Below are 23,949 nucleotides of genomic sequence, written 5' to 3' on the forward strand. Positions count from 1 at the left end.
AATAAAGCAGAATTACTATAACCACGTGAGCACAGTTTAGTGTGATTACTACACTTGGAATCATCAAATGAACCACATGAAACATTTTGAACCAGACTTAAGCCATGAGTGAGGAATGTGTGCTTTAATATTGGTGTGTGTGCAAATACCTGGGTTGCATAGTGGGAGAAATGAAATCTTAACTAAAACTTGAAACTTCATTTTAAAGTCGTGGAAATTACCCATCAAAAAAGCAACACAATTAAGCCTTCTTCCCATTAAAAAATATTGCCAAGGTTACTCGGCATTTACTACAGGCTAATTAGGATATTTGTCAAATTCACACTCTGCAAAAGCTTAGCAACTGCAGGGCAAAATGCATTTGATTTAATGTCAGTGAAGTACACTTTTGTACACATATTCATACTTCATTTTCCATTTAATGCAGTACATTTCAATCCTGGCATGAGCTAAGTCTTTCCATATGTCTCGAGATCTTATTACAAACAGAGAGAAAAAAATCAATCATTTAAATCTGTTGTAAGCTTCATGGTTGTCATATCACTCATTCACTTGTGAAGACAGAAAGCTCAGACCATACTGAGTGTCACCTACAGAATTTCCATCAGACTTGTTTAGTTAAAGGAATTGATGGATTAACCTCTCCACTATGAAACTGCCTAAATTGGTGATCAATGAGATTCAATGATAGACTATTCCGTTGGGAAGGCTCTTCTCCCTCCTTGAATTAAATGTCATTAAATGTCTATTAGAGCACATTACACTTGCTAATACCTGTCATCACTTCATTATTTGACTGTACTCTCAGACCATTGTTAGTACACAGGAAATCATATTAAGACTATTCTGCAGTCAACATGATGCTTATATTAGTTGTCAAAATCAGTTAGGAGTGTGCAACATAGCAACTCTATTCCTCCCAATTGTGTATTCAGTTACTGGACTCTGCTCGGTCCAATAGTCATTATTGAAATAAAACATTACTAAATAATTACAAACTTTTGCATCAAGTTATTTCATTAAGAATTTTAATAATTTCAGCTTTAACTTTAAACAATTTTTAAAAAGTAGTATTAAAATGAACTATGATATTAGAACTTTTATGACTGACTTTTGTTTCTAGTTTCTTGAAATTTGACAGCTCTGTAACCTATTTCTGATGTAAAACTGTCAATACTTCTTTCTTTTAGTATGTCTAAAACTGAACCACAAAAAATTTTGACAACACTGACAGAAACAACTCCAGTGGTTGTTTGCAACATGTTTAAAATCATCAGACAAATGGGGAAACTTGAAGGTGACAGGAGTCAAGGCTGCTGTCTGGAGAGCCAGTGAGAGACCCACACTGTCTCCAATGGAGAAGGCCTTCCAAATTACAAGCAAATCAAAAAATTAGCAAGCCACCAGCCATCCACAGGATCAGGACCCCAGGGGCAGGAAGTCCCGGCTGCCAAGAGCTGTTGGCAAATCAGGGGCCAGCAGATCGTTTTGCTCAGCAGCAGCACTGGGGAGGCAGTGGCTGCTGCTGGAAATACATCCACGAGAAGCCTAGGATCATGGAGTATACCACGCCAGGTGCAAATGATGATGGGAGGAGTTTCACAGGTGCTGACTTTTGGATGTTACATTAAACCAAGGTCTGATTTTTCTTCTCAGGTGGACGTAAAAGCTCTTATGGCACAAGGTGAAGAGGAGTAGAGGAATTCTCCTGGTCAATAGTTATCCCTCAGCAAAAACCACTAAACACATATTAATGATGGTTCGTTGTTTGTGGGACAAATAGGCTGCTTCATTTACCTTCATTACAACTGTGACGACTCTTCTAAAAGTAGTTATATGGCTCTAATGCATGATGGAATTATTATATTTTTGAAAGTAAAGTTTATTTATAAGCCACAAGTAAGGCTTACATTAATACTGCAATGAAGTAACTGTGAAATTCCCTTAGTCGCCACATTCCGGTGCCTGTTCAGGCCAATGTACCTAGCCAGCACGCCTTTCGGACATGGGAGTAAACCGGAGCACCCTGAGAAAACCCACGCAGACATGGGGAGAACGTGTCAACTCCGCACAGGCAGTGACCCAACCCAGGAATCGAATCCGGGTCCCTGGCGCTGTGAGGCAGCAGTGCTAACTACTGTGTCACAATTATATACATAAAAGCGGGTATAGAGTTGAAACAATTTATCAAAATTTCTCATAATTCTGAACACTAAGAGCAGAACCGATCCCTCCATCACACCCTGGTCCACTCCTTCATTCGACCCAACTTCCCATCCCTTTCTCATGGCACCTCCCTTGCAATCACAGAAGGTGCAACACATGCTCCTTTACCTCCTCTCTCCTCACCATTCAAGGGCTCAGACACTCCTTTCAGGTTAAGCAGTGTTTTACTTGCACTTCCTTCAATTTGGTCTATTGTATTTGCTGTTCCCAAAACAGTCTCCTCTACATTGGGGAGTCTAAACATAGACTGAGTGACCACTTTGCAGGACACCTTCTCTCAGTCCACAAAAATGGCCCCAACCTTCCTGTTGCCTGCCATTTTAACTCAGCACCGTGCTCTCATGCCCAATTGTCCATCCTTGGCCTGTAGAAATGTTCCAGTGAAGCCCAGCGCAAGCTGGAGGAGCAACATTTCATCTTCTGATTAGACATGTTACAGCCTTCAAGACTCAACATTGAGTTCAACAACTTTAGATTGTGACCTTTCTTTACCATCTTAACCCCCTTTCATATATCTCAAAAATTTTGTCTCAATGCAAAAAAACACTCCTTCTCCCACCCCCGGTCATCTATCTCTTGTTCTTAAGATTGTTACACTTTTGTTGCAATCTCTTCCAGTTGCAGTATAATATCTAACAGATTTTCCCTTTCTCTCTTTTCTAATGAAAAGCCAAACAGATTCGAAATGCCAACCCTGTTCTCTCTTCCTACAGATGCTGCCAGGCTTACTGAATTTTTCCAGCATTCTCTGTTTCTGATTCACAATATTTTGGCTATTTTATTAGATTTTCTATCTTTCTCAAGGAGGAATTTATATTTACTAAGCAGATTTTGTTTTCCACACTGGGTAACATTACAGCTAGGTGCAGCAATTGAAATTAACCCCGGCGATTGCCAAAAGCACAGAAAGATTTGAAAAAGTATAGAGTGGAGTCAATGAGCAATAAGTCATTCCAATCCCCATATGTGCTTTGCCATCTGACCCTTGAAGGTCAGACCATACTGTTCTAATTGGGTTTATAATTCTTATTTACTGGTTGGTCTTGATTGAACTTGCTGGCCTGAAGCCTTGCAAAGGTCTGCTTTGAACGTTGTTGCCTCATTAATGGATTACTCCAACATTAAAGATCAAGGTCTGTTGGTAGTTGTACCAGGTAGCTGACAAGCAACACCCCCAGAAAATTACACATTTTGCTGAAATGTCAGATGACACCACGCTGTAGCATTCTAGAGAAATGGTCCATAAGGACGGTTTGCCCACATTTTTATGGGACCACTTTACATTCATACAGATGCAGCCGAAAACACAGACAAATCTGAAGTTCACCACACCACACCACCATTACCACTATTTTCCTACATTCTAAACAAGCATCGGCATTTTAGAAACAGTGAAGAAGCCGAGAGTGGTGCAGGTGAGGTGAACCTGGGTTTGGTCAGTGTGCATGTGGAAACTGTGTTTTTGGATGATGTCAACGAGAGGGACCATGTAGATCAGGGGTCTCCAAACTACGGCCCGCGGGCCACATCCGGCCCGCAGCGGGCTAACATCTGGCCCACAGCCAGTGGGGCGGGACAGGATTCCCGCTGCTGAAAACACTCCCGTGTCCGGAACCCCGCTGCTGACTCAGGATCCGGACGTGGGGACGGAAGCCACAGGGCGGACATTTGCTGCCGCTCCGCGCGGTGTCTGATGGACCCATAGGAATCCCCGCCCTCTTTACTGGCCTATTGTCCAATCAGAGCTGCCGTCCTGTGACTGACAGTTCATTAAACGAATCAGCAATTGAGACATCTTATCCAATTGCCGCTCTGCATTGACTGAGTGACAGCTGCTTTATCCAATCCATAAGCTCCATCTGTCTGAAATGAGCGAGAACAATGACAATGATGGCGGCAATTCAGACCAATTCAGTTATGGAAGGAAAGAAAAGAAAAGTGGACAGTGAGTGCCGCCTGTTTAATGAAGAATGGGGTATAAAGTACTTCTTTGTACAAGCAGGTGATAAAGCCTTGTGTGTCATATGCAACAAAACTGTTGCAGTTTTGAAGGAGTACAATGTGTTCATCGGCACTGAGACCAAACATGAACCAAGTTATTCCCAATTCACAGGAACACAGCGTTCGGAAAAATTTGAATCAATGCAACGCAGGTTGCTTTCTCAACAAGCTTTTTTTACGCAGAAGATAACTGAAAATGAAGCTTTAACCAGGGCCAGTTACAAACTAGCTTATGTGTTGGCTAAAAGAGGAAAGCCATTCACCGATGGAGATCTCATCAAAGAATGTATAATGGAAGCAGTGGAAGAGTTATGCCCAGAAAAAGCAAATCTGTTCAAAATCATCAGTCTTGCGCCAAATACATTTGCTCGTAGAATTGAGGATATAGGAAGCAATATATTTCATCAAATTGCAGACAAAGCAAGAAATTTTCAGTTGTATTCTCTCGCACTTGATGAATCGACTGATGTGTGTGACACATCACAACTCCTAGTATTCATCCGTGGCGTCGACAGTGAATTTAATGTGACACAAGAATTAGCATCAGCGCATAGCATGCACAGCACAGTAACTGGAGAAGACATCTTCAAAGAACTGCAAAAAACTGTGTTAGACTATAACCTGGAGTGGAGTAAACTGCAATGCGTGACAATTGATGGAGGAAAGAACATGTCTGGGGTGAAGAAAGGTTTGGTTGGACAAATCACAAAAGCTTGTGAGGTTGGTGGATTCTCAAAGCCCATGATTCTGCATTGCATTATCCATCAACAAGTATTGTGCGGAAAATATGTGGATATGTCTTGCGTTCTGAAACCTGTTGTTTCAACAGCGAATTTCTTCGATCTGACGGGCTTAATCGTCGCCAGTTCAATTATAAAACTAATTTTTTTTCTTTGGCCCCCGAAAATGTGCAAAATATACGATGTGGCCCTCGTACTGAAAAGTTTGGAGACCCCTGATGTAGATGAACAGGGGCCAAGACAGATACTTAAGGAACACCAGAGGTAACAATCCGGGAAGTCTTTGCAGATGATTCTTAGGCTATGACTGGATAGTTAAGAATGGGACCAGACAGGTACAATCCCATCCAAGCAAATGACTGCGGAGAGGCAGTGGAGCAGTGGTCACCCTTGTCAAAGACTGGAGACAACCTGAGAAGGATGTGGTGGGGTAGTTTACCTTTATCACAGTCAAATAGATGTAATTTGTGATTTCCTGAGCCATTTTGATACTATGGCAGGAGTGGAAGCCGGATTGGAGGGATCCTAACATGAAGGTCTGAGGAAGATGCACACAAATTTGGGAGGCAACATAATGTTCAAGGGCTTTGGAAAGGAAGGGAGGTTGGAGATAGGGTGGTCGTTTGCAAGAAGAGAAGTCAGGGCTTTTTTTTGAGGAAAGGATGATGATGGCAGATGTGAAGGAGAGGAGTACAGAACTTGAGAAGATAAAACAATGGCAGCTAACAAGGAGTCAAGGAAGGGAAGTTGGATGGTCATCAGCTTAGGGTCTAGAGAGCAAGTGGTGGGTCTCATTGAAGAATTGAGCTAGGAGAGAACATGAGGAGAGATAGGAGAGAAAGTAGAGAAAACTACAAATTCAGGATGAAGGGAGGAGAGATCCGAAGAGGAAATAGATCCAATGGGTTGGGAAAGGGAGGAAGTCACCGAAGCTGAACAGATGGTTTTGACCTTTGTTACAATGAAATCTATGAGCTCCTTGCACTTATTTTTGAAGGCAAGGATGGAGAAGAAAGGATAAAGGGGAGGGTGATTTAACATGGGAACATCGGAATTAGGAGCAGAAGTAGGCAAATTTAGGCCTTCGGGCCTGCTCTGCCATTCAATCAGATCATGGCTAATTTCTCCCTGGTTCAAATCCACCTCCCCACCTGTTCTCCATATCCCTTTAGCCCATTTTAAAAAATATCAGAAATATATCTATCTGTCGTCTATATGGACTTTAGTAAAGCGTTTGACAAAGTCCCTCATGGTAGGCTGGTGAAAAAGGTTGGATCTCATGGGATAAAGGGGGCGGTGGCTAGATGGGTGGAGAACTGGCTTGGTCACAGAAGACAGAGGGTGGTAGTGGAAGGGTCTTTTTCCAGCTGGAGGCCTGTGACTAGTGGTGTTCCGCAGGGCTCTGTATTGGGACCTCTGCTGTTTGTGATTTATATAAACGATCTGGAAGAATGTGTAACTGGGGTGATCAGTAAGTTTGCGGACGACACAAAAATGGCAGGACTTGCAGATAGTGAGGAGCATTGTCAGAAGCTACAGAAGGATATAGATAGGCTGGAAATTTGGGCAAAGAAATGGCAGATGGAGTTCAATCCTGATAAATGCGAAGTGATGCATTTTGGTAGAAATAATGTAGGGAGGAGCTATACGATAAATGGCAGAACCATAAAGGGTGTAGATACGCAGAGGGACCTGGGTGTGCAAGTCCACAGATCCTTGAAGGTGACGTCACAGGTGGAGGTGGTGGTGAAGAAGGCATATGGTATGCTTGCCTTTGTAGGACGGGGCAGAGAGTATAAAAGTTGGGGTCTGATGTTGCAGATGTATAGAACGTTGGTTCGGCCGCACTTGGAATACTGCGTCCAGTTCTGGTCACCACACTACCAGAAGGACGTGGAGACTTTGGAGAGAGTACAGAGGAGGTTTACCAGGATGTTGCCTGATATGGAGGGGCTTAGTTATGAGGAGAGATTGGGTAAACTGGGGTTGTTCTCCCTGAAAAGACGGAGGATGAGGGGAGACTTAATAGAGGTGTATAAAATTATGAAAGGCATAGATAGGGTGGACGGTGGGAAGCTTTTCCCCAGGTCGGTGGTGACGTTCACGAGGGGTCATAGGTTCAAGGTGAAGGGGGGGAGGTTTAACACAGATATCAGAAGGACATATTTTACACAGAGGGTGGTGGGGGCCTGGAATGCGCTGCCAGGCAAGGTGGTGGAGGCGGACACACTGGGAACGTTTAAGACTTATCTAGATAGCCACATGAACGGAGTGGGAATGGAGGGATACAAAAGAATGGTCTAGTTTGGACCAGGGAGTGGCATGGGCTTGGAGGGCCGAAGGGCCTGTTCCTATGCTGTATTGTTCTTTGTTCTCCTTCTTGAAACCTTTAAGGATTCAGGACTCAGCCGCGCTATGGGGCAGCGAGTTCCACAAATTCATCACCCTCTGCGAGAAGTATTTCTCCTTATCTCAGTTTTAAATCTACCGCCTCTCAACCTATACTTGTGACCTCTTGTTCTAGATTGCCCCACAAGGGGAAACATTTGGTCTATGTTTACTTTATCAATCCTGTTTAGTATTTTTTATACCGCGATCAAATCTCTTCACATCCTTCTAAACTCCTGCGAGTTCAAGTTCAAACTGTTTAATCTCTCCTCATACATCAGCCCTTTCATCCCTGGAATCAACCTGGTGAACCTCCTCTCAACTGCCTCCAATGCCACCATATCCTTCCTAAAATAAGGAAACCAAAACTGGACACAATACTTCAGATGTTGTCTCACCAACACCCTATACAATAGCGGCAAGATGATGATGGCTAGTGGTGGGGAAAAGAAGCTGGGAATTACCCTGGCCTTCCTATTTAAATAGTGGGTTTCAGTGATGGAGAGCAGGATCAGATAATCCTTTGTGTGTTCCAGCCAGTCATGGAAATACATGTTTGTCCAGTTGTCTGCCAAAGACATTCAAATCTGTATCCCTTAAACTTAAGGGATGCTGGGATACGTACCAAAGGAGAATGATCTGGTTTGATTTTGATTTATTATCGTCACATGTATTAGTATACAGTGAAAAGTATTGTTTCTTGCATGCTATACAGACAAAGCATACTGTTCACAGAGAAGGAAACGAGAGAGTGCAGAACATAGTGTTACAATTATAGCTAGGATATAGAGAAAGATCAACTTAATGCGAGGTAGGTCCATTCAAAAGTCTGATGGCAGCAGGGGAGAAGCTGTTCTCGAGTCGGGCGAGAGAATGTAATCATTTTAATGGGGACATGGACAGCAAAGATGGAGAGGATGTGATTGAGCAAATGTGTAGTTGAAGAAAAGTCATCATGGACTGTAGGACTTCTGCATCAAGGTTGAGAGATTTTATTCAGTGAAATGGATATCATGGCTGTAGAAACTAAGTCATAATGGTGAGAATGATGGAGTGATCTGCGCCGATCTCAGGCGCACACCGCACCACAATCCTCCCACACTCAGTCACTTTTTTGGAGAGTTGGGAGTTTCACGCTGGTACTGGGGGAGTGCCGAAACATGCCAGTGAGCCCAACTTCAGAGCTCTGGGGTGCCATTTTGCATGGGCGCCCCGAACTCTCATTGTAATCGGAGACCTCCTCCCTCCCGCCACGGACGTTGGGACCTCACCCCTTCCCCAACACGGGTCACCGGCATCAGAGCCTTTCCGATGGGTCCCCTGCCTGACCTCTGAAATGACCTCCACCGTGACCTTCGTCCTGTCCCCCCATCATGACCGCCTTCATGATCCGCCCTTCCATGACCCCTTCCCGTCAGACCACCCCTCCCATCTTAGCGCCCACACCCAGGGCCCACACCCTTGGCACTGCCCCTGGCACACTGGCAGTGCCCAACTGGAACCACCAAGGTGGCCACTGCCAGGGTGTCCATTGGCCATCGCCATTGTGCCAGGTGGGCCCCACCCAGCCATGCCCCCAATCACCCAGGGGCTTTAATAGCCTCCGAGACCCCCGGCATGCTGGTGGAGACCAGTAATGATTCTCCGTTATCGCACTGCGCCCGAAGGCCGGAGACATCCGTGTGCTTGGGATTGAATGGGCCATGCACATTTAAATGCTACTTTAAAACCAGTTTGCGTCATTAGGAAGGGACTGGGAGACTCGCAAACTGTTTGACGCCAGACACGAAACAGATTTTTAGGCCCACACGCTTTTCTCCGGTACCGGTGCGATCTGCTAATGTCACGGCGAGGACGTAAAAAATCGCCCCCGTTGTTTATGGGAAGCAACAGGTGCTGTAGAATCAGAAACAAACTAAGAAGAGGGGTTAGTACTCAGCAAATTTTTTCTAGAAAAATTAAGACAGCAAATGTGAGCATAAAGTGGACAGACAGGTCAAGCACTATAGCGCAACATATTAATTTGAAGAAAGGGGCATTACTAATGTCAGTGATTCAGCAATTGCACTTGGTCTCGGAGTTATCCGTGCAGTGGGTCATTCCTGTCTTAGTTGGGGGGGAGGGGGTTGGTGAGTGGGAAAACTGCCACAAGAGAGATTCAAGACCTAAAAAAAAAAGGGGGTAGGCTCCAGATCAACAATAAACAGAAACAAAAATCTCATTCGCACAAAAGAATGTCTAAAAGCATTCACCTCAAAAACCTATGTTGCATTGTGATTGTATGTGCGTGTGTGTAATCATGAATTATTACAATGCACTAAGGCTGTGGCAGACAGTGTGTATGATTGATAGGGTATTAATCAGAAGATGCATATCAGACTCAAAATGTGTTCTTGAGCATACTTCTAATGGTAAATTTCATGTTCACTGAGCTCTCTGGCAGTTTGTCCAATTTATTTTTCCATGTGCTACCTATTCATCAAAGTACAAAGTGACTTAACGCTCTCCTCTTCAATTATCTAATAGACTAATAGAGACTTTGACCATGTGCCACAACATTATATTTCAAATGATTGTTATCTAAGGGTTAATTTATTTATTTTATGTATGTTTCTGTAAAACAAAAAGCACACCTTAATCTGCACCATCCTTTCACACACAGATTGATCTGATCATCAACAAACAGTAGGGTATAAAACAGTGTTAACTACCAGTTTCTGCATGATATTACAACCCTGCTGGATTGCAAACTTCATTGCAATCTATGGAATTTACCTCAAAAGATATTTTAGCTACTGTTCACAGTGTAAAAAGCACTCATCAGCCAAGTAATTTATATTGGGCAAGAACAACACGGAAATGGAAGGGACCCTATGAATTGCCTTCAAGCTTAATGTTACGCAGTAATAACTAAATTAAACCAATTTTGGTTATCAGCAATGGTGTTTCAGATTCTAAACCTCACCTATATACCATCCAAACAATATTCTTCCAGAACATTTAATGGATCAAAAACATAGGACTCAAAACAATTATGAAAGACATCACATGGTTGCAATGTCACCTTAGTCAATTTCATGTGACAAATGGTATCTGTAAAACACCTGTACATTAATTATGTAGTGCTGTTTCTCAAATTAGGCTTTTGAAAAAATGTCATGCATAAAGCCACATTACTGAAAATGTCTTCTCTCAAACTGCAAAATATGCTACTACTCGCTGCCTTCTCTTTCCGAGTGCAACTCAAATACTTTCTACCCCTCTGGGACTCTGGAAACTCGAGCTATTCTTGGCTATGCTGTGAGCCTGACAGAGACACAACAGACACCACATTCAACAACAGACTTCAACCTGCAGTCTTCATAAAGGGGGCTTCACATCGTTCTGTAATGCAATACATTGAGGCAATCAGAGTAATTCACAAATGGCAAAACAAGGAGGTCAGCAGCACACAATCATTTACATCTTTCTGATCATCAGGAGGAAGATAAAACACTATCAAGGCAAAATCCATTGCAGCAGGTGATAGTTCTCCACTTAGTAAAGCCCCAGTGAATTGCTGTGGCACTGTTTCTCTCTCTCTCTCTCGGTTAGTTTGGTTGGTCTTGGCATTAATTAAATATTGCTGATTAAACCAAAACTTTATTCCTCCAGCAAGATTTTGGCTGTGGAAGAAAAGAATGGAACACACTGAGCTACTGATGTCTAGAATGAGGCAACAGACATTTGTCTCCCGCGTAAGCTGAACAGCTGAAAAAGAAAGTGTGCCTTTAGCAGGTATCTTTTGCCCAGTCTGATCTCTGGGTTCTTCCAACCTTAGTTAGTTAAGGTCCAAGCCCAAGTCCTTTTAGATATTTTCATATTAAAATGAGGACACCAGCAAAAAAGGCAGAATCCAAAGCGCAGAAATATTTTACAACTATTTTAAGGAACATACATTTTCTTCACAGAAACAAACGACTCACAAGTAAGTGCAAAATAAATAATGAATGGCCCCTTTTTCTCCCTACATGAATGGAAATGTTTTCACTGGTTCATAAAGATGATGATGACTCTTTAACAAAAAGAACTGGTTTAGCTAAACAATGGCATAAAACCCATCCTTTCCTGTTGTGCCATTGTACGTTGAGAAAGCTCCACAAAATTACAAACAAGAACCAGTAGTATTATAGTTTCCAGATCATCACAATTTATATAAAGGAAAAAAAGGGGTTATTAAAAAAATGGAACTTAAATGGATAATCAAGTAGCAATCCACAAATCTTTATCATTTTTAAAGCTGAAGTCACAGATCTGATGAACCCGGAGCAAGAGCGAATCCTTACCTTATTGCACCGGCAGCTAAATGACCATAGGAGCCACTGGTGGAGGAGCTGCTACGTGAGTTATTGAGTATGGTGACCAAGGAGTTGGGGGAAGTTCTTATCATAGTCTGAAGGTCAAAGTTGGGATCTGACAATGGGGATATAGACAATGAACGCTTTCGGCTTGGCCTGGTTGACAACCTTGGACTGGAAAATCGAGAGCCTGTTGCATTAAAGAAGAGAATTAGAGCAGAGTATCATGTCATATTTCATGTTCAAGCTGCCTATTTATTCATCATGCCCAACTAATGTGTAGAAGGGGGCTCAAAAAAATGACTTTCTCTGATAAGTAGCTTACTTCTCACCTGTGATCTACTGGCTGCAATTGAGGAAAATTAGGAAGAAGAATTTATCTTCCACTGCCTTACCTCAGGGGAGCTCTGTTTATTAATGTGCAAGCAAAATGATAAATTGCTAAACAAAAAGTAACGGCTTCTATGTATTGCCCCACTCATTTCTAGTGATTTATGAATCTGACGGCTGCTTAGACATTCACATCATTAATTCACCACAAGCAGCGAGACAGTGGTTCAGACCTGCACAAGGAATAAGGAAACCTTCAGAACAAAAGCTGACTGAATAGAAAATAAAAGTTGAGAAATTTCAAGTTGAAATTAAGTTGTACAGTGTGCAGTTTCCATTGGCTGGAGCTCGAGATGCCAAAGTTATGCTGAGAAACTTATCTCCAAGGCAGTGGCAATTATTTTTATACTTGTTAGAACAATCCATGTGACCAGGGTAATAATTTAATTGGGGCACATTTACTGCTTCCAACAGTCACTTAAGAGCTAACATTCTCATATGTTAGGCAAGTGCAAATTTGGACACAAAGTTGCAGTCAGATGTATATAGATGGAAATATTTTTTATGTACAAAGTCAGATGTAAGTGAAGCTGGTAAACACTGGTTCCAATTTTCCATCCTTTCCAGCAAAATATGAAGGAAGGATACAGGGAGCATATGCTGGAATAAATGGACTCCTGTCTGTTTCCTTTGTAATCTTGAAGTTGAATGATTAGAGAAGATCAATTGGCTTTCTGTCCCTACATTCTCAATCACTAGAGGGCTAAAATACAGAGGATAAGTAAGTCTGACCAGTGCCAAAGTAGGTCACTGAAATAAGTCTTAGCTGAGTCCCTGAGGCCAAAAGGATGAACGAAAGTGGGAAGCTGGGTCAAATGAGGCAGATTATTAGCCTAATACCTGTGACAAAAATATATCAAAACTTAGTCTTGTGCTTATGTAAATGCCAATTGAATAGTTAGGCAAAATTGAAGTGTTAGTGTTTGACTAACTATAAATCTCATCATGACTGTAATTGTGTTCTTCTTCTGCTACAGCAAATAATAACCTGCACTGAATTACAAGCAACTTATATTTTACTTTGGTTCACAATTCTCACTGGGGAATGGCAGCGTAGTGAAGACAAAATTCCTAGAACTTTTCAATAGAAAAATGTCTAAAAAATGTCACATTATACTCAAACCTGATCATGTTTCTGGCACACTCTATGGTTCTGCTGTCAGGCAACAGCCTGGAATGTATCGTGCAGGGCTTGTTTTGTTATAAATACTGTGCAAGTGGCCATGCAAACAAAAATTAAAGGGAACATGAACTGAAAAAAAACTGACCAAGCACAACAACTACGTTTTAAGGGGAACATTGTTTCAAGCTAAGCATAAATTCGATGTGAAAGGGTCAAAAGTATTTTCAGGATAATATTAACTGCACTTTTCCTGTTCATTTATAAATGAAAGTGAACTTCCACCCATTTGTCTTCTCACCCTAATTAAGCAGACTCTGAGCATTCTTGGTCTTTATAAATTGGAAAATGTAGACATTACCAATTTAACATGAGACAATAACACTTTATCCAGTCAGATTGTAATTACACCTTACAGCAAAATATCTAGTTTTTAACAAATATAAAGCAGATTTTTCAATCGTTGCCATGAGTCTTCATTTTAAAAGTTATATCTGTTATCAGTGTTGGTTTAGAGATTTCCTCCTTATATTTAGGCAACATTGAAAGCTATCAAAAATTATAATCACTATTTTAAAAAGGCAGCAGTTTGATTATTTTACCTTATACTACCTGTACTATTATAATTAATACATTGTTTTGTGAACCACTCTCATTTTCTAAATTTCAAACTTAAAAGCTAAGGACTTTATGAATGACAAATGTAATAAGCCTACAATACAAATCCCAGCAGGGATCTCCTTAATCAAAAGAGTTTCAACAAAACATCAAGTAAAGCAGAAGCAGAGATAAATTAAGCATCGTAATATCACCAGTAGACCTGATACAAAGTTTGAACTGGCTGAGCACCTCTGAAAAAAAACCCAAAAGAGCAGTTAGCTCCTGGACCATCATTATTATCAATCAGGGTTATGGATTTAGCTCACTGACAGGAAATAATTTTTCATACATGAACTGTATTACAATGATGTCAATCCCCATAATAGTGATAATGATCTCAGAAGAGAAAAGTTTGATTGTAGTTTTTGCACATTAAACCTCAATGAGTGGTGAGAATATGGAACTTGCTCCTACATGGAGTGATCAAGGCGAATAGCCTTTAAGAGGAAGCTAGATAAACATATACAAGGAGAAAGAGTTATAAGGATATGTTGAAAATATGAGACGGAATGGGATGGGGTGAGTTGTGCGGAGCATCAGCAAAGAACTGTTGGGCTGATTGGCCTGTTTCTGTACTGTAAAAATCTCTATAAAATTAGCCTTTTAACTTCACGATCATTCAAGCCATGCATGTGGTTTCATTGCTTAAAGCCCAAGGGACCCAGCAAATAGAAAGAAGTTCTATCTGGGGCTCGGGATCAGCAGAGTTCCACATATTCTGGGCATGTCTGTTCACAGTACACAAGTACGATGGGAGGGAAAATATTGTAATTTAACTATTCACCAATGACTGGGATAATAAATTACTGGAGAAATATTTTGTTTCAATTGAATTTGAGGTTCACGAACTTGAGAATGGATTGAGTGTTGTTGGGCAAAACATGCAATTATCCACACTAAGCAAAGTAACTGCAGCAGCTTTTCTAGTGTAGAATGCCGGGTTAGAAAAAAAGTGAGTTTACAAAATCGTTAACATCTGAAAAGCACCTCTGCCAACTGCTCTTCAAAAAGATGAAAATAAATGATTTTTAAAATGCTGCAACAAGTGCAATGACAGACATTTTAATGGAAAAATAGGCTAGTTTCAGGATATTATTGTTAATCAGCATCAGACGAATAGATTCACACTGAGATGAATGATAGGGCAAAATGTCCCGAATCCAGATTGAAGTTTGATATTGACTGGAGTTTAGACCTTTGTAATTCCTTTGTACAAAGTGAAGGGGTAAATTCATCCTGTTCAGATTAAAAGGAAGTACTGAATAAACAGACTCTCATCAGCTGGAAGAAGGTGAGGTTAAGTGACCTTCCCACAATGCAGTCTTCTTTTAATCTTCTATTTACACTGTAAAATAACTCATTTGCATAATATCACTATGCACATTTGCCCCACACATTAAAACAATACCTAATTTAAACGCTGCTGCTGCTTGACTTGAATTATACAAAACCTAGTTTTATTAGTCTATTTAAAAGAAGTTGATCTCATTATAGTTTTGTGTAGAAAAATGATATAACTTTTTCATCACTTTATTGTATTTAAACTAATAATCTCACAGTCGGCTGATATTTCCACATCATCCTACTTTTCACCCAGATTTTCCTTTTTGGAAAGCATACATTTAGCAGTCTCCAGACAAACTGATGGGACTAATAAACCTGACTTGAACATTTATGAGCTCTGCCACAGAATTTTGTTTTGAATTCAAAGAGATGACAGTAATGTTAAAACTGTTTCAATATAATAAATAAATACAATCTTGTCAGCCACTGATTTTGAACTCAAAAGCACTTTCAATTTGGTTCTTCCAACCCAAAATAAGACCAGCTATTTGAAATGTTCTTTTTTACTTAAACAAGATAAAAGCATTTGGATTGTGAGAATTATTTTACCCTGAAGTGTTTTTTCCTCTCTAGATCCTCTCGGAGCTGCACACTATTGCCAGTTTTCAGGTAAGAGGCTTCTGCGATTGCAACTCAGAGGTTGGCCACTGGGAGGTGCATTGGTGCATTGACTTGCACAGCCTGCCGCCAATTAAATACCTCACGCAGCCTGAGATTGAGAAAAGGTCTAGGTGGAGAGTTGAGAGGGTAGAACTCAGCACCTTATCAATTCACGGCATGCTGCATAAATATATTAACATGCCAGCTCCTCTCACAGTTATAGAGATACAATCCAAGGAATACTTAAAATGGCCCAATACCATTTTCTCTGACCTTTTCAGATCTTCCTCTTTAATGTCATTCCCCACTTCCCAACTGAATGGAAAATAGGATACATATTTCTGTATATCCTACTGCTATATTGAATCCTGTAGGAAATGCACGAGAATGTCACAGGTAGAATTCCCCTTGCACCCCTCCCCCAAATTCCTGTTCCTTTATTGGGGAAAACACAGTAAGATCTCTCACAACACCAGGTTAAATCCAACAGGTTTATTTGGTAGCAAAAGCCACTAGCTTTGAGTGCTGCTCCTTCGTCAGGTAAGTGGGAGGTCTGTTCACAAACAGGGTATATAAAGACACAAACTCAATTTACAAAATAATGGTTGGAATGTGAGTCTTTACAGGTAATCAAGTCTTAAAAGGTACAGACAATGTGAGTGGAGAGAGGGTTAAGCACAGAGATGTGTATAGTCTCTAGCCAGGACAGTTACTGAGATTTTGCAAGCCCAGGCAAGTCGTGGGGGTTACAGATAGTGTGACATGAACCCAAGATCCCGGTTGAGGCCGTCCTCATGTGTGCAGAACTTGGCCATCAGTCTCTGCTCACTGACTCTGCGTTGTCATGTGTCGTGAAGGCCGCCTTGGAGAATGCTTATCCGAAGATCAGAGGCCGAATGCGCGTGACCGCTGAAGTGTTTCCCAACAGGAAGAGAACACTCTTGTCCTGTGATTGTCGAGCAGTGTTCATTCATTCATTGTCGTAGCGTCTGCATGGTCTCCCCAATGTACTATGCCTCAGGACATCCTTTCCCGCAGCGTATCAGGTAGACAATGTTGGCCAAGTTGCAAGAGTATGTACCGTGTACCTGGTGGATGGTGTTCTCACGTGAGATGATGGCATCCGTGTCGATGATCCAGCACGTCTTGCAGAGGTTGCTGTGGCAGGGTTGTGTGGTGTCGTGGTCACTCTTCTCCTGAAGGCTGGGTAGCTTGCTGCAGACAATGGTCTGTTTGAGGTTGTGCGGTTGTTTGAAGGCAAGAAGTGGGGGTGTGGGGATGGCCTTGGCGAGATGTTCATCTTCATCAATGACATGTCGAAGGCTCTGGAGAAGATGTCGTAGCTTCTCCGCTCCGTTCAAGTACTGGACGACGAAGGGTACTCTGTCCGCCGTGTTCCGTGTTTGTCTTCGGAGGAGGTCGGTGCGGTTTTTCGCTGTGGCGCATCGGAACTGTCAATTGATGAGTCAAGCGCCATATCCTGTTCTTATGAGGGCATCTTTCAGCGTCTGGAGGTGTCTGTTGCGATCCTCCTCATCTGAGCAGATCCTGTGTATACGGAGGGCTTGTCCGTAGGGAATGGCTTCTTTATGTTTAGGGTGGAAGCTGGAGAAGTGGAGCATCGTGAGGTTATCCGTGGGCTTGCGGTACAGTGAGGTGCTGAGGTGACCGTCCTTGATGGAGATGCGTGTGTCCAAGAATGCAACCGATTCCGGAGAGTAGTCCATGGTGAGTCTGATAGTGGGATGGAACTTGTTGATGTCATCATATAGTTGTTTCAGTGATTGTTCACCATGAGTCCAAAGGAAGAAAATGTCATCGATGTATCTAGTGTATAGTATCGGTTGAATGTCCTGTGCGGTGAACATCACCCAAGCACAACGCAACGCCATCCGTGCTCTCAAGACCAACCGCAACATTGTCATCAAACCAGCAGACAAAGGAGGGGCCATCGTCATACTGAACAGAACAGATTATTGCAAAGAAGTGTACCGACAACTGAACAACGAGGAACACTACAGACAGTTGCGCGCAGATCCGACCAAAGAACACACCCGTCAACTCAACAGACTGATCAAGACCTTTGATCCGGACCTTCAGAGCACCCTCCATGCTCTCATCCAACGTACTCCCCGCGTTGGAGATCTCTACTGCCTCCCGAAGATGCACAAGGCAAACACACCCGGCCGTCCCATCGTATCAGGCAATGGAACCCTGTGCGAGAACCTCTCCGGCTATGTCGAGGGCATCCTGAAACCCATTGTACAAAGAACCCACAGCTTTTGTCGCGACACTGCGGACTTCCTACAGAAACTCAGCACACATGGAGCAGTTGAACCAGGAGCACTCCTCGTCACAATGGATGTCTCGGCACTCTACACCAGCATCCCCCACGATGATGGCATTGCTGCAACTGTCTCAGTACTCAACGCCAACAACTGCCAATCTCCAGATGCAATTTTACAACTCATCCACTTCATCCTGGACCACAATGTCTTCACCTTCAACAACCAGTTCTTCATCCAGACACACGGAACAGCCATGGGAACCAAATTCGCACCTCAATATGCCAACATCTTCATGCATAGATTCAAACAAGACCTCCAACCGATGCTATACACTAGATACATTGATGACATTTTCTTCCTTTGGACTCATGGTGAGCAATCACTGAAACAACTATATGATGACATCAACACGTTCCATCCCACCATCAGACTCACCATGGACTACTCTCCGGAATCGGTTGCATTCTTGGACACACGCATCTCCATCAAGGACGGTCACCTCAGCACTTCACTGTACCGCAAGCCCACGGATAACCTCACGATGCTCCACTTCTCCAGCTTCCACCCTAAACACGTTAAAGAAGTCATCCCCTATGGACAAGCCCTCCGTATACACAGGATCAGATGAGGAGGATCGCAACAGACACCTCCAGACGCTGAAAGATGCCCTCACAAGAACAGGATATGGCGCTCGACTCATCGATCGACAGTTCCAACACGCCACAGCGAAAAACCGCACCGACCTCCTCAGAAGACACACACAGGATATGCTGGACAGAGTACCCTTCGTCGTCCAGTACTTCCCCGGAGCAGAGGAGCTACGATATCTTCTCCAGAGCCTTCAACATGTCATTGATGAAGACGAACATCTCGCCAAGGCCATCCCCACGCCCCCACTTCTTGCCTTCAAACAACCGCACAACCTCAAACAGACCATTGTCCGCAGCAAACTACCCAGCCTGCAGGAGAACAGTGACCACGACACCACACAACCCTGCCACAGCAACCTCTGCAAGACGTGCCGGATCATTGACACGGATGCCATCATCTCACGTGAGAACACCATCTACCAGGTACACGGTACATACTCTTGCAACTCGGCCAACGTTGTCTACCTGATACGCTGCAGGAAAGGATGTCCTGAGGCATGGTACATTGGGGAGACCATGCAGATGCTACGACAATGAATGAATGAACACAGCTCGACAAATCACCAGGCAAGAGTGTTCTCTTCCTGTTGGGGAACACTTCAGCGGTCACAGGCATTCGGCCTCTGATCTTCGGATAAGCGTTCTCCAAGGCGGCCTTCACGACACACGACAACGCAGAATCTCTGAGCAGAAACTGATAGCCAAGTTCCGCACACATGAGGATGGCCTCAACCGGGATCTTGGGTTCATGTCACACTATCTGTAACCCCCACGACCTGCCTGGGCTTGCAAAACCTCACTAACTGTCCTGGCTGGAGACAATGCACATCTCTTTAACCTGTGCGTAACCCTCTCTCCACTCACACTGTCTGCACCTTTAAAACTTGATTACCTGTACAGACTCGCATTCCAACCATTATTTTGTAAATTGAGTTTGTGTCTTTATATGCCCTGTTTGTGAACGAAACTCCCACTTACCTGACGAAGGAGCAGCGCTCCGAAAGCTTGTAGCTTGTGCTACCAAATAAACCTGTTGGACTTTAACCTGGTGTTGTGAGACTTCTTACTGTGTTTAGCCCAGTCCAACGCCGGCATCTCCACATCATGACCTTTAATGGGGAGCCAGGATTTCTGTTACCTGAGAATGAAGGCTCCTTTCTGTGATAATGCAGGAGGAAGGCTTCGACCTGCCATTCCACGGTACTGGATGTTACTTTGGAAAATACAATTCAGATCTTCACCCTCTTTGACCTGGCAATTGATGGTCAGTAGTTAAACCTCACTTACCACTGATAACACTCAACAAGAAAAAAGACCAGATCGTATTAATGCCAGTTGACTCAAATTGCTAACTTTTGTGACAGAGCCCAAGACTGTCTTTTTTTGGGGTGGGTTGTTTTATTAACATTGTATTGATTGAGCTTCATTCAGATTTATTTTTAAAGCATTTAAATGGAAATTTTTACATGGCAAATTTTTCAATATGCAACTTTCTTGATTGTTACCTACCCTCCATTGTGTGCAGATATTCCATGTGAAGAGCGCCAGCAGTTGCCGTGCCAGCCGGAGGGAGGATGTCACCGTACGGGCTACGGTGGCCAGCCAGCAGGGCCATCTGGTGGTGATAATATTCCGCGGGGCTGACTCCAGCATGTGGTACTGCAAAAGCAAATAGACTTTAAACCATCACCGAGGTTGTTTAATGAGGCCCCAATAGCTGAAAACAAATTGCATTCTTGGAAATTACTTCAAATGCACTCTTTACATATTAACTGATCTGGATACCTGCCAAGTTTTCAGTTAATACTGGTCAAGGCTCTATATTGCTCTAGGACATTCTACGTGACGGTAATCAGGACTCTGTTCAGATTAAATGGAAGCATTTCCTGTGAACTATTTGTAATTATTTGTACATGCATTCTTTAAAATCATTTCCTCGTTCATTGCAAACAGCTGATAAACAAAATCCCATACTCTGTCACCTTTCTGTGGTGGCATGCAAACATTTACAAACTTGTACATCCTTCCCAACTAGTATAGACAAATCCTAAAATTTGTTTAACTGGTTGAAGAGATATTCTTGAGTTCAATGAATATATCCTCGTAGACATGTTGCATTTTACCCCAAAAAGATATAAAATGCAAAATGACAGAGACATTTCCTCAATTCATTTGCGTTTAATAGTACAATGGAGTTCTACAACCCTTTCTTCGCCATGGAGGAGGATGTCGGGATTTATTTTGGAGACGATTGAGTTCACATGCAAACTACAAAAAGAAAGATCCAGTGGTTTGTAAGTCACATGAACCTATAAGTTATGTTATAACTTGTGTAGCAATTGACTGCTACTGACTAAGACTTGCAGCTTCTGCTGAACTTTTGGATTGATCTTTTCAACACTTATTTTTGAAACAGGACTCTCAGAACTATTACTCTTCCAGTTCTGACTGGCCTCTTGCAGCCAGCAGAGCTACAGTGATGTGCAAAAGACTTAGTTATTTTCTGCAGAGTGCTACCTTGATATTCACACTTGCATTTGGATTTTCCTTGCAGCTGCACAGTATGCATGAGAACTTTCCATATCTTTTGGTCAGCTTTAAGTGGAAAACAATAAAAGTAAATGCAGGGAAACTGACTGTTAAGTCACCAGTACATCCAAAATCTTTTTACATTTTGTGTAGCCATCTGCAATAAATACAACTACCACTAACATTAATATATTAATTTTTAACTTAGAAAAGTGGATACTAAGATAAGGAGTGTTCTCCTCGAGAAGAAAAGTAAGGAATACTTGAACAGGTAGGTTTTGGGGTGAGTCTGAAAGGAGAGAGAGCTGGTGAGATGGAGCAGAGTATGGAGGGAATGTCAGACTGCAGGACATAGATGATCATTAATGATGGATAGAAAGAAGAGGGAATACACAAAAGGTCAAGTTTAGAGATGCACAGTGTTCTAGCTGGTTAGGGGTAGAGGTGTTAACAGAGATATCTAGGGGCAATGCCATGGAGGGAATTGAACACAGGAATAAGAATTTTAGATTGAAGGTGCTGGGTGATTAGGAACCAATCGAGTTCAGCAAGGACAAGGGTGATGAGTAAGACCTGGTGCAATCTAAAACCAGACACCAGAGTTTTGGGTAGGTGAAGTTTAGAGTATGCAGGATGGGAAGCCAACCTGGAGATTACTGGAAATATGAAATATAAATGAGTGTTTTGGAAGCAAACGGCCTGTGGCAGATGCTGAGACAGATGTTGTTGTGGAGGTAGGCAGTCTGTGTGATAGAAATAATGCAAATGCGAAGGGTTGTTGGGCTGGGGAGGATGGGGATGCATGTTTTGGCAGCGTGATACCCAACTCCAGATCAGATAGGTTGAATACAGATTGCAAAGAGTCAGATTTGGCATCAGTCAGTGGTTAGTGGAAGGGGAATGGACTTTATGGTGCAAGGAGAAGGCAATGGTTTCAGTCTACCTGACACTGAAATGAAGAAAATTACAGTCAATCTGAGACTGGGAAGGCAGACAAACAGTCTGACAATATAGAGACAGTGGAGGAGTTGCGAGAAATGGTGGAACTGGATCTGTGTGTCATTAACATAGATGCAAAGGAGAAACTGTAGTTAAGAAAGAAAAGGAGACCCAGAATACATCATTAGGGAACTCCAGAAATAACAGATAGAAAATGTTGGAAAACCTCAGCAGGTCTGACAGCATCTGTGGAGAGAGAACAGAGCCAACGTTTTGAATCTGGATGAACCTTCGCCAGCTCTGACAAAGGGTCATCCAGACTTGAAACGTTAGCTCTATTGCCTCTCCACAGATGCTGTCAAACCTGAGATCTTTCAGCATTTTCTGTTTTTGTTTTAGATTCCAGCACTTGCAGTAATTTGCCTTTATCCAGAGATAATGGAGCAAGGGTGAGAAGAGAAATATTGTTGGTGACACAATGGCTAGGCAAGAGTGGGGGCAGTCCCACTGAGCTAGACGATGAAGTAGAAGTGCTGGAAGAAGTGTTGTCTTTGTTTTGCACAAGATATCAAATCAATTCAGTTCAGTTTGCAGATGTTCTCAACTAAATTCTAACTCCATAGTATTTGTACACTACCTACTTCCCAACGCTACATGGTGATTGCATTGTTGAGTATGAGATTACACAGTATTGAATCCTAGAGCAGGAATCATGCATTACAGTCAGTCTTGCTTTTAAATAAAAAATTCTCTGCGACTTATTTCTTTTTATCTCCGCCACTGAAAGTGAGTGGAGGCAATATTTTGCCCCTGTTCATTAGTCTGTTTGTCTGTAACAATATCGCCGGAATTCTACCGCCCCGCCCACCACGGGAATTGGAGCAGGCGAGGGGCGGACAATGGGAAGGTCCATTGACCTCTGGCAGGAATTTATGGCTTTGGGACGAGCGACGCCATAAAATCCCACCCTTTACCTCAAAAACTAACTGATGTATTTCACTGAAACTTGGTGCAGATAGGATATGGCCCAAAGAAGAACTGACTAGTTTATGGTGAAGATGTGGATCTAGAACTAAATTGGAGAATTTTTTAAAAAAAATTTAAACACTGAGATTTGGGTGATTTGTTTTTGAATGTTGCCTCAGCTGCTATAATAGAATTTGTCACAGCTGCCAAAACATGAGAAGACTTTTCAGAGCAGGTTGTTAGATGTGGATTGGCCTGAAGCGTCCTCAGTGGGATGGGAGATTTCTTTCTTCAACTTTGTAGTTGCAGAGCATGGACCAGGCAGGGAAAAACCTCAAGGAAGAGCTGTGTAATTGCAATAATGTTAACACAATATGATGGAGGAATGTGCTCTGAGTTTCCTCTTCACTTGTTCGTTTTTGGTTTTCCCAGATTTGATTCATCTGGAAAGGCACAAAACCCAACCCCAGGCCTTTATAATGAACCATGCCACCAGCCACTGCAAGCGAACAACTGAGCACGGCAAAACGCTTCTCTGCAGTGTCTCTTCCCTCTGGTGGCCGTGCTGAGAATTCAGGTAGACACTGTACCTTGTTCACAACACAAATTGGAAGCACATGCGCATTCATCTTTGTTACATGACAGTGGGCACCGAAGCTGTGAGATTGAGTAACATCCCACCTCCCTTTTATTCTAAATACAGACCTGCTTAAAACAAATCGTGCAGCTGCTGGACTGAGGTGATATCTTGCAACAGAATTGAATTGATTT

The 23,949-nt window shown here is 42.5% G+C and overlaps 1 protein-coding gene across 1 annotated transcript in view; it reads right to left on the reverse strand.

The window, feature by feature from the left end:
- Positions 1 to 23,949, reverse strand: part of LOC144495875 (transcriptional activator GLI3-like) — a 326,921-nt gene that overhangs the window by 61,871 nt on the left and 241,101 nt on the right. The window contains exons 5-6 of the mRNA XM_078216554.1: positions 20,254 to 20,403; positions 11,681 to 11,882 (exon numbers count right to left, since the gene is read on the reverse strand). Coding sequence (XP_078072680.1) covers positions 11,681 to 11,882; positions 20,254 to 20,403 — 352 coding nt within the window. The remainder of the gene's footprint in view (positions 1 to 11,680; positions 11,883 to 20,253; positions 20,404 to 23,949) is intronic.

This window comes from Mustelus asterias, chromosome 7 (assembly GCF_964213995.1).
Source record: "Mustelus asterias chromosome 7, sMusAst1.hap1.1, whole genome shotgun sequence".
Taxonomy (NCBI): domain Eukaryota; kingdom Metazoa; phylum Chordata; class Chondrichthyes; order Carcharhiniformes; family Triakidae; genus Mustelus; species Mustelus asterias.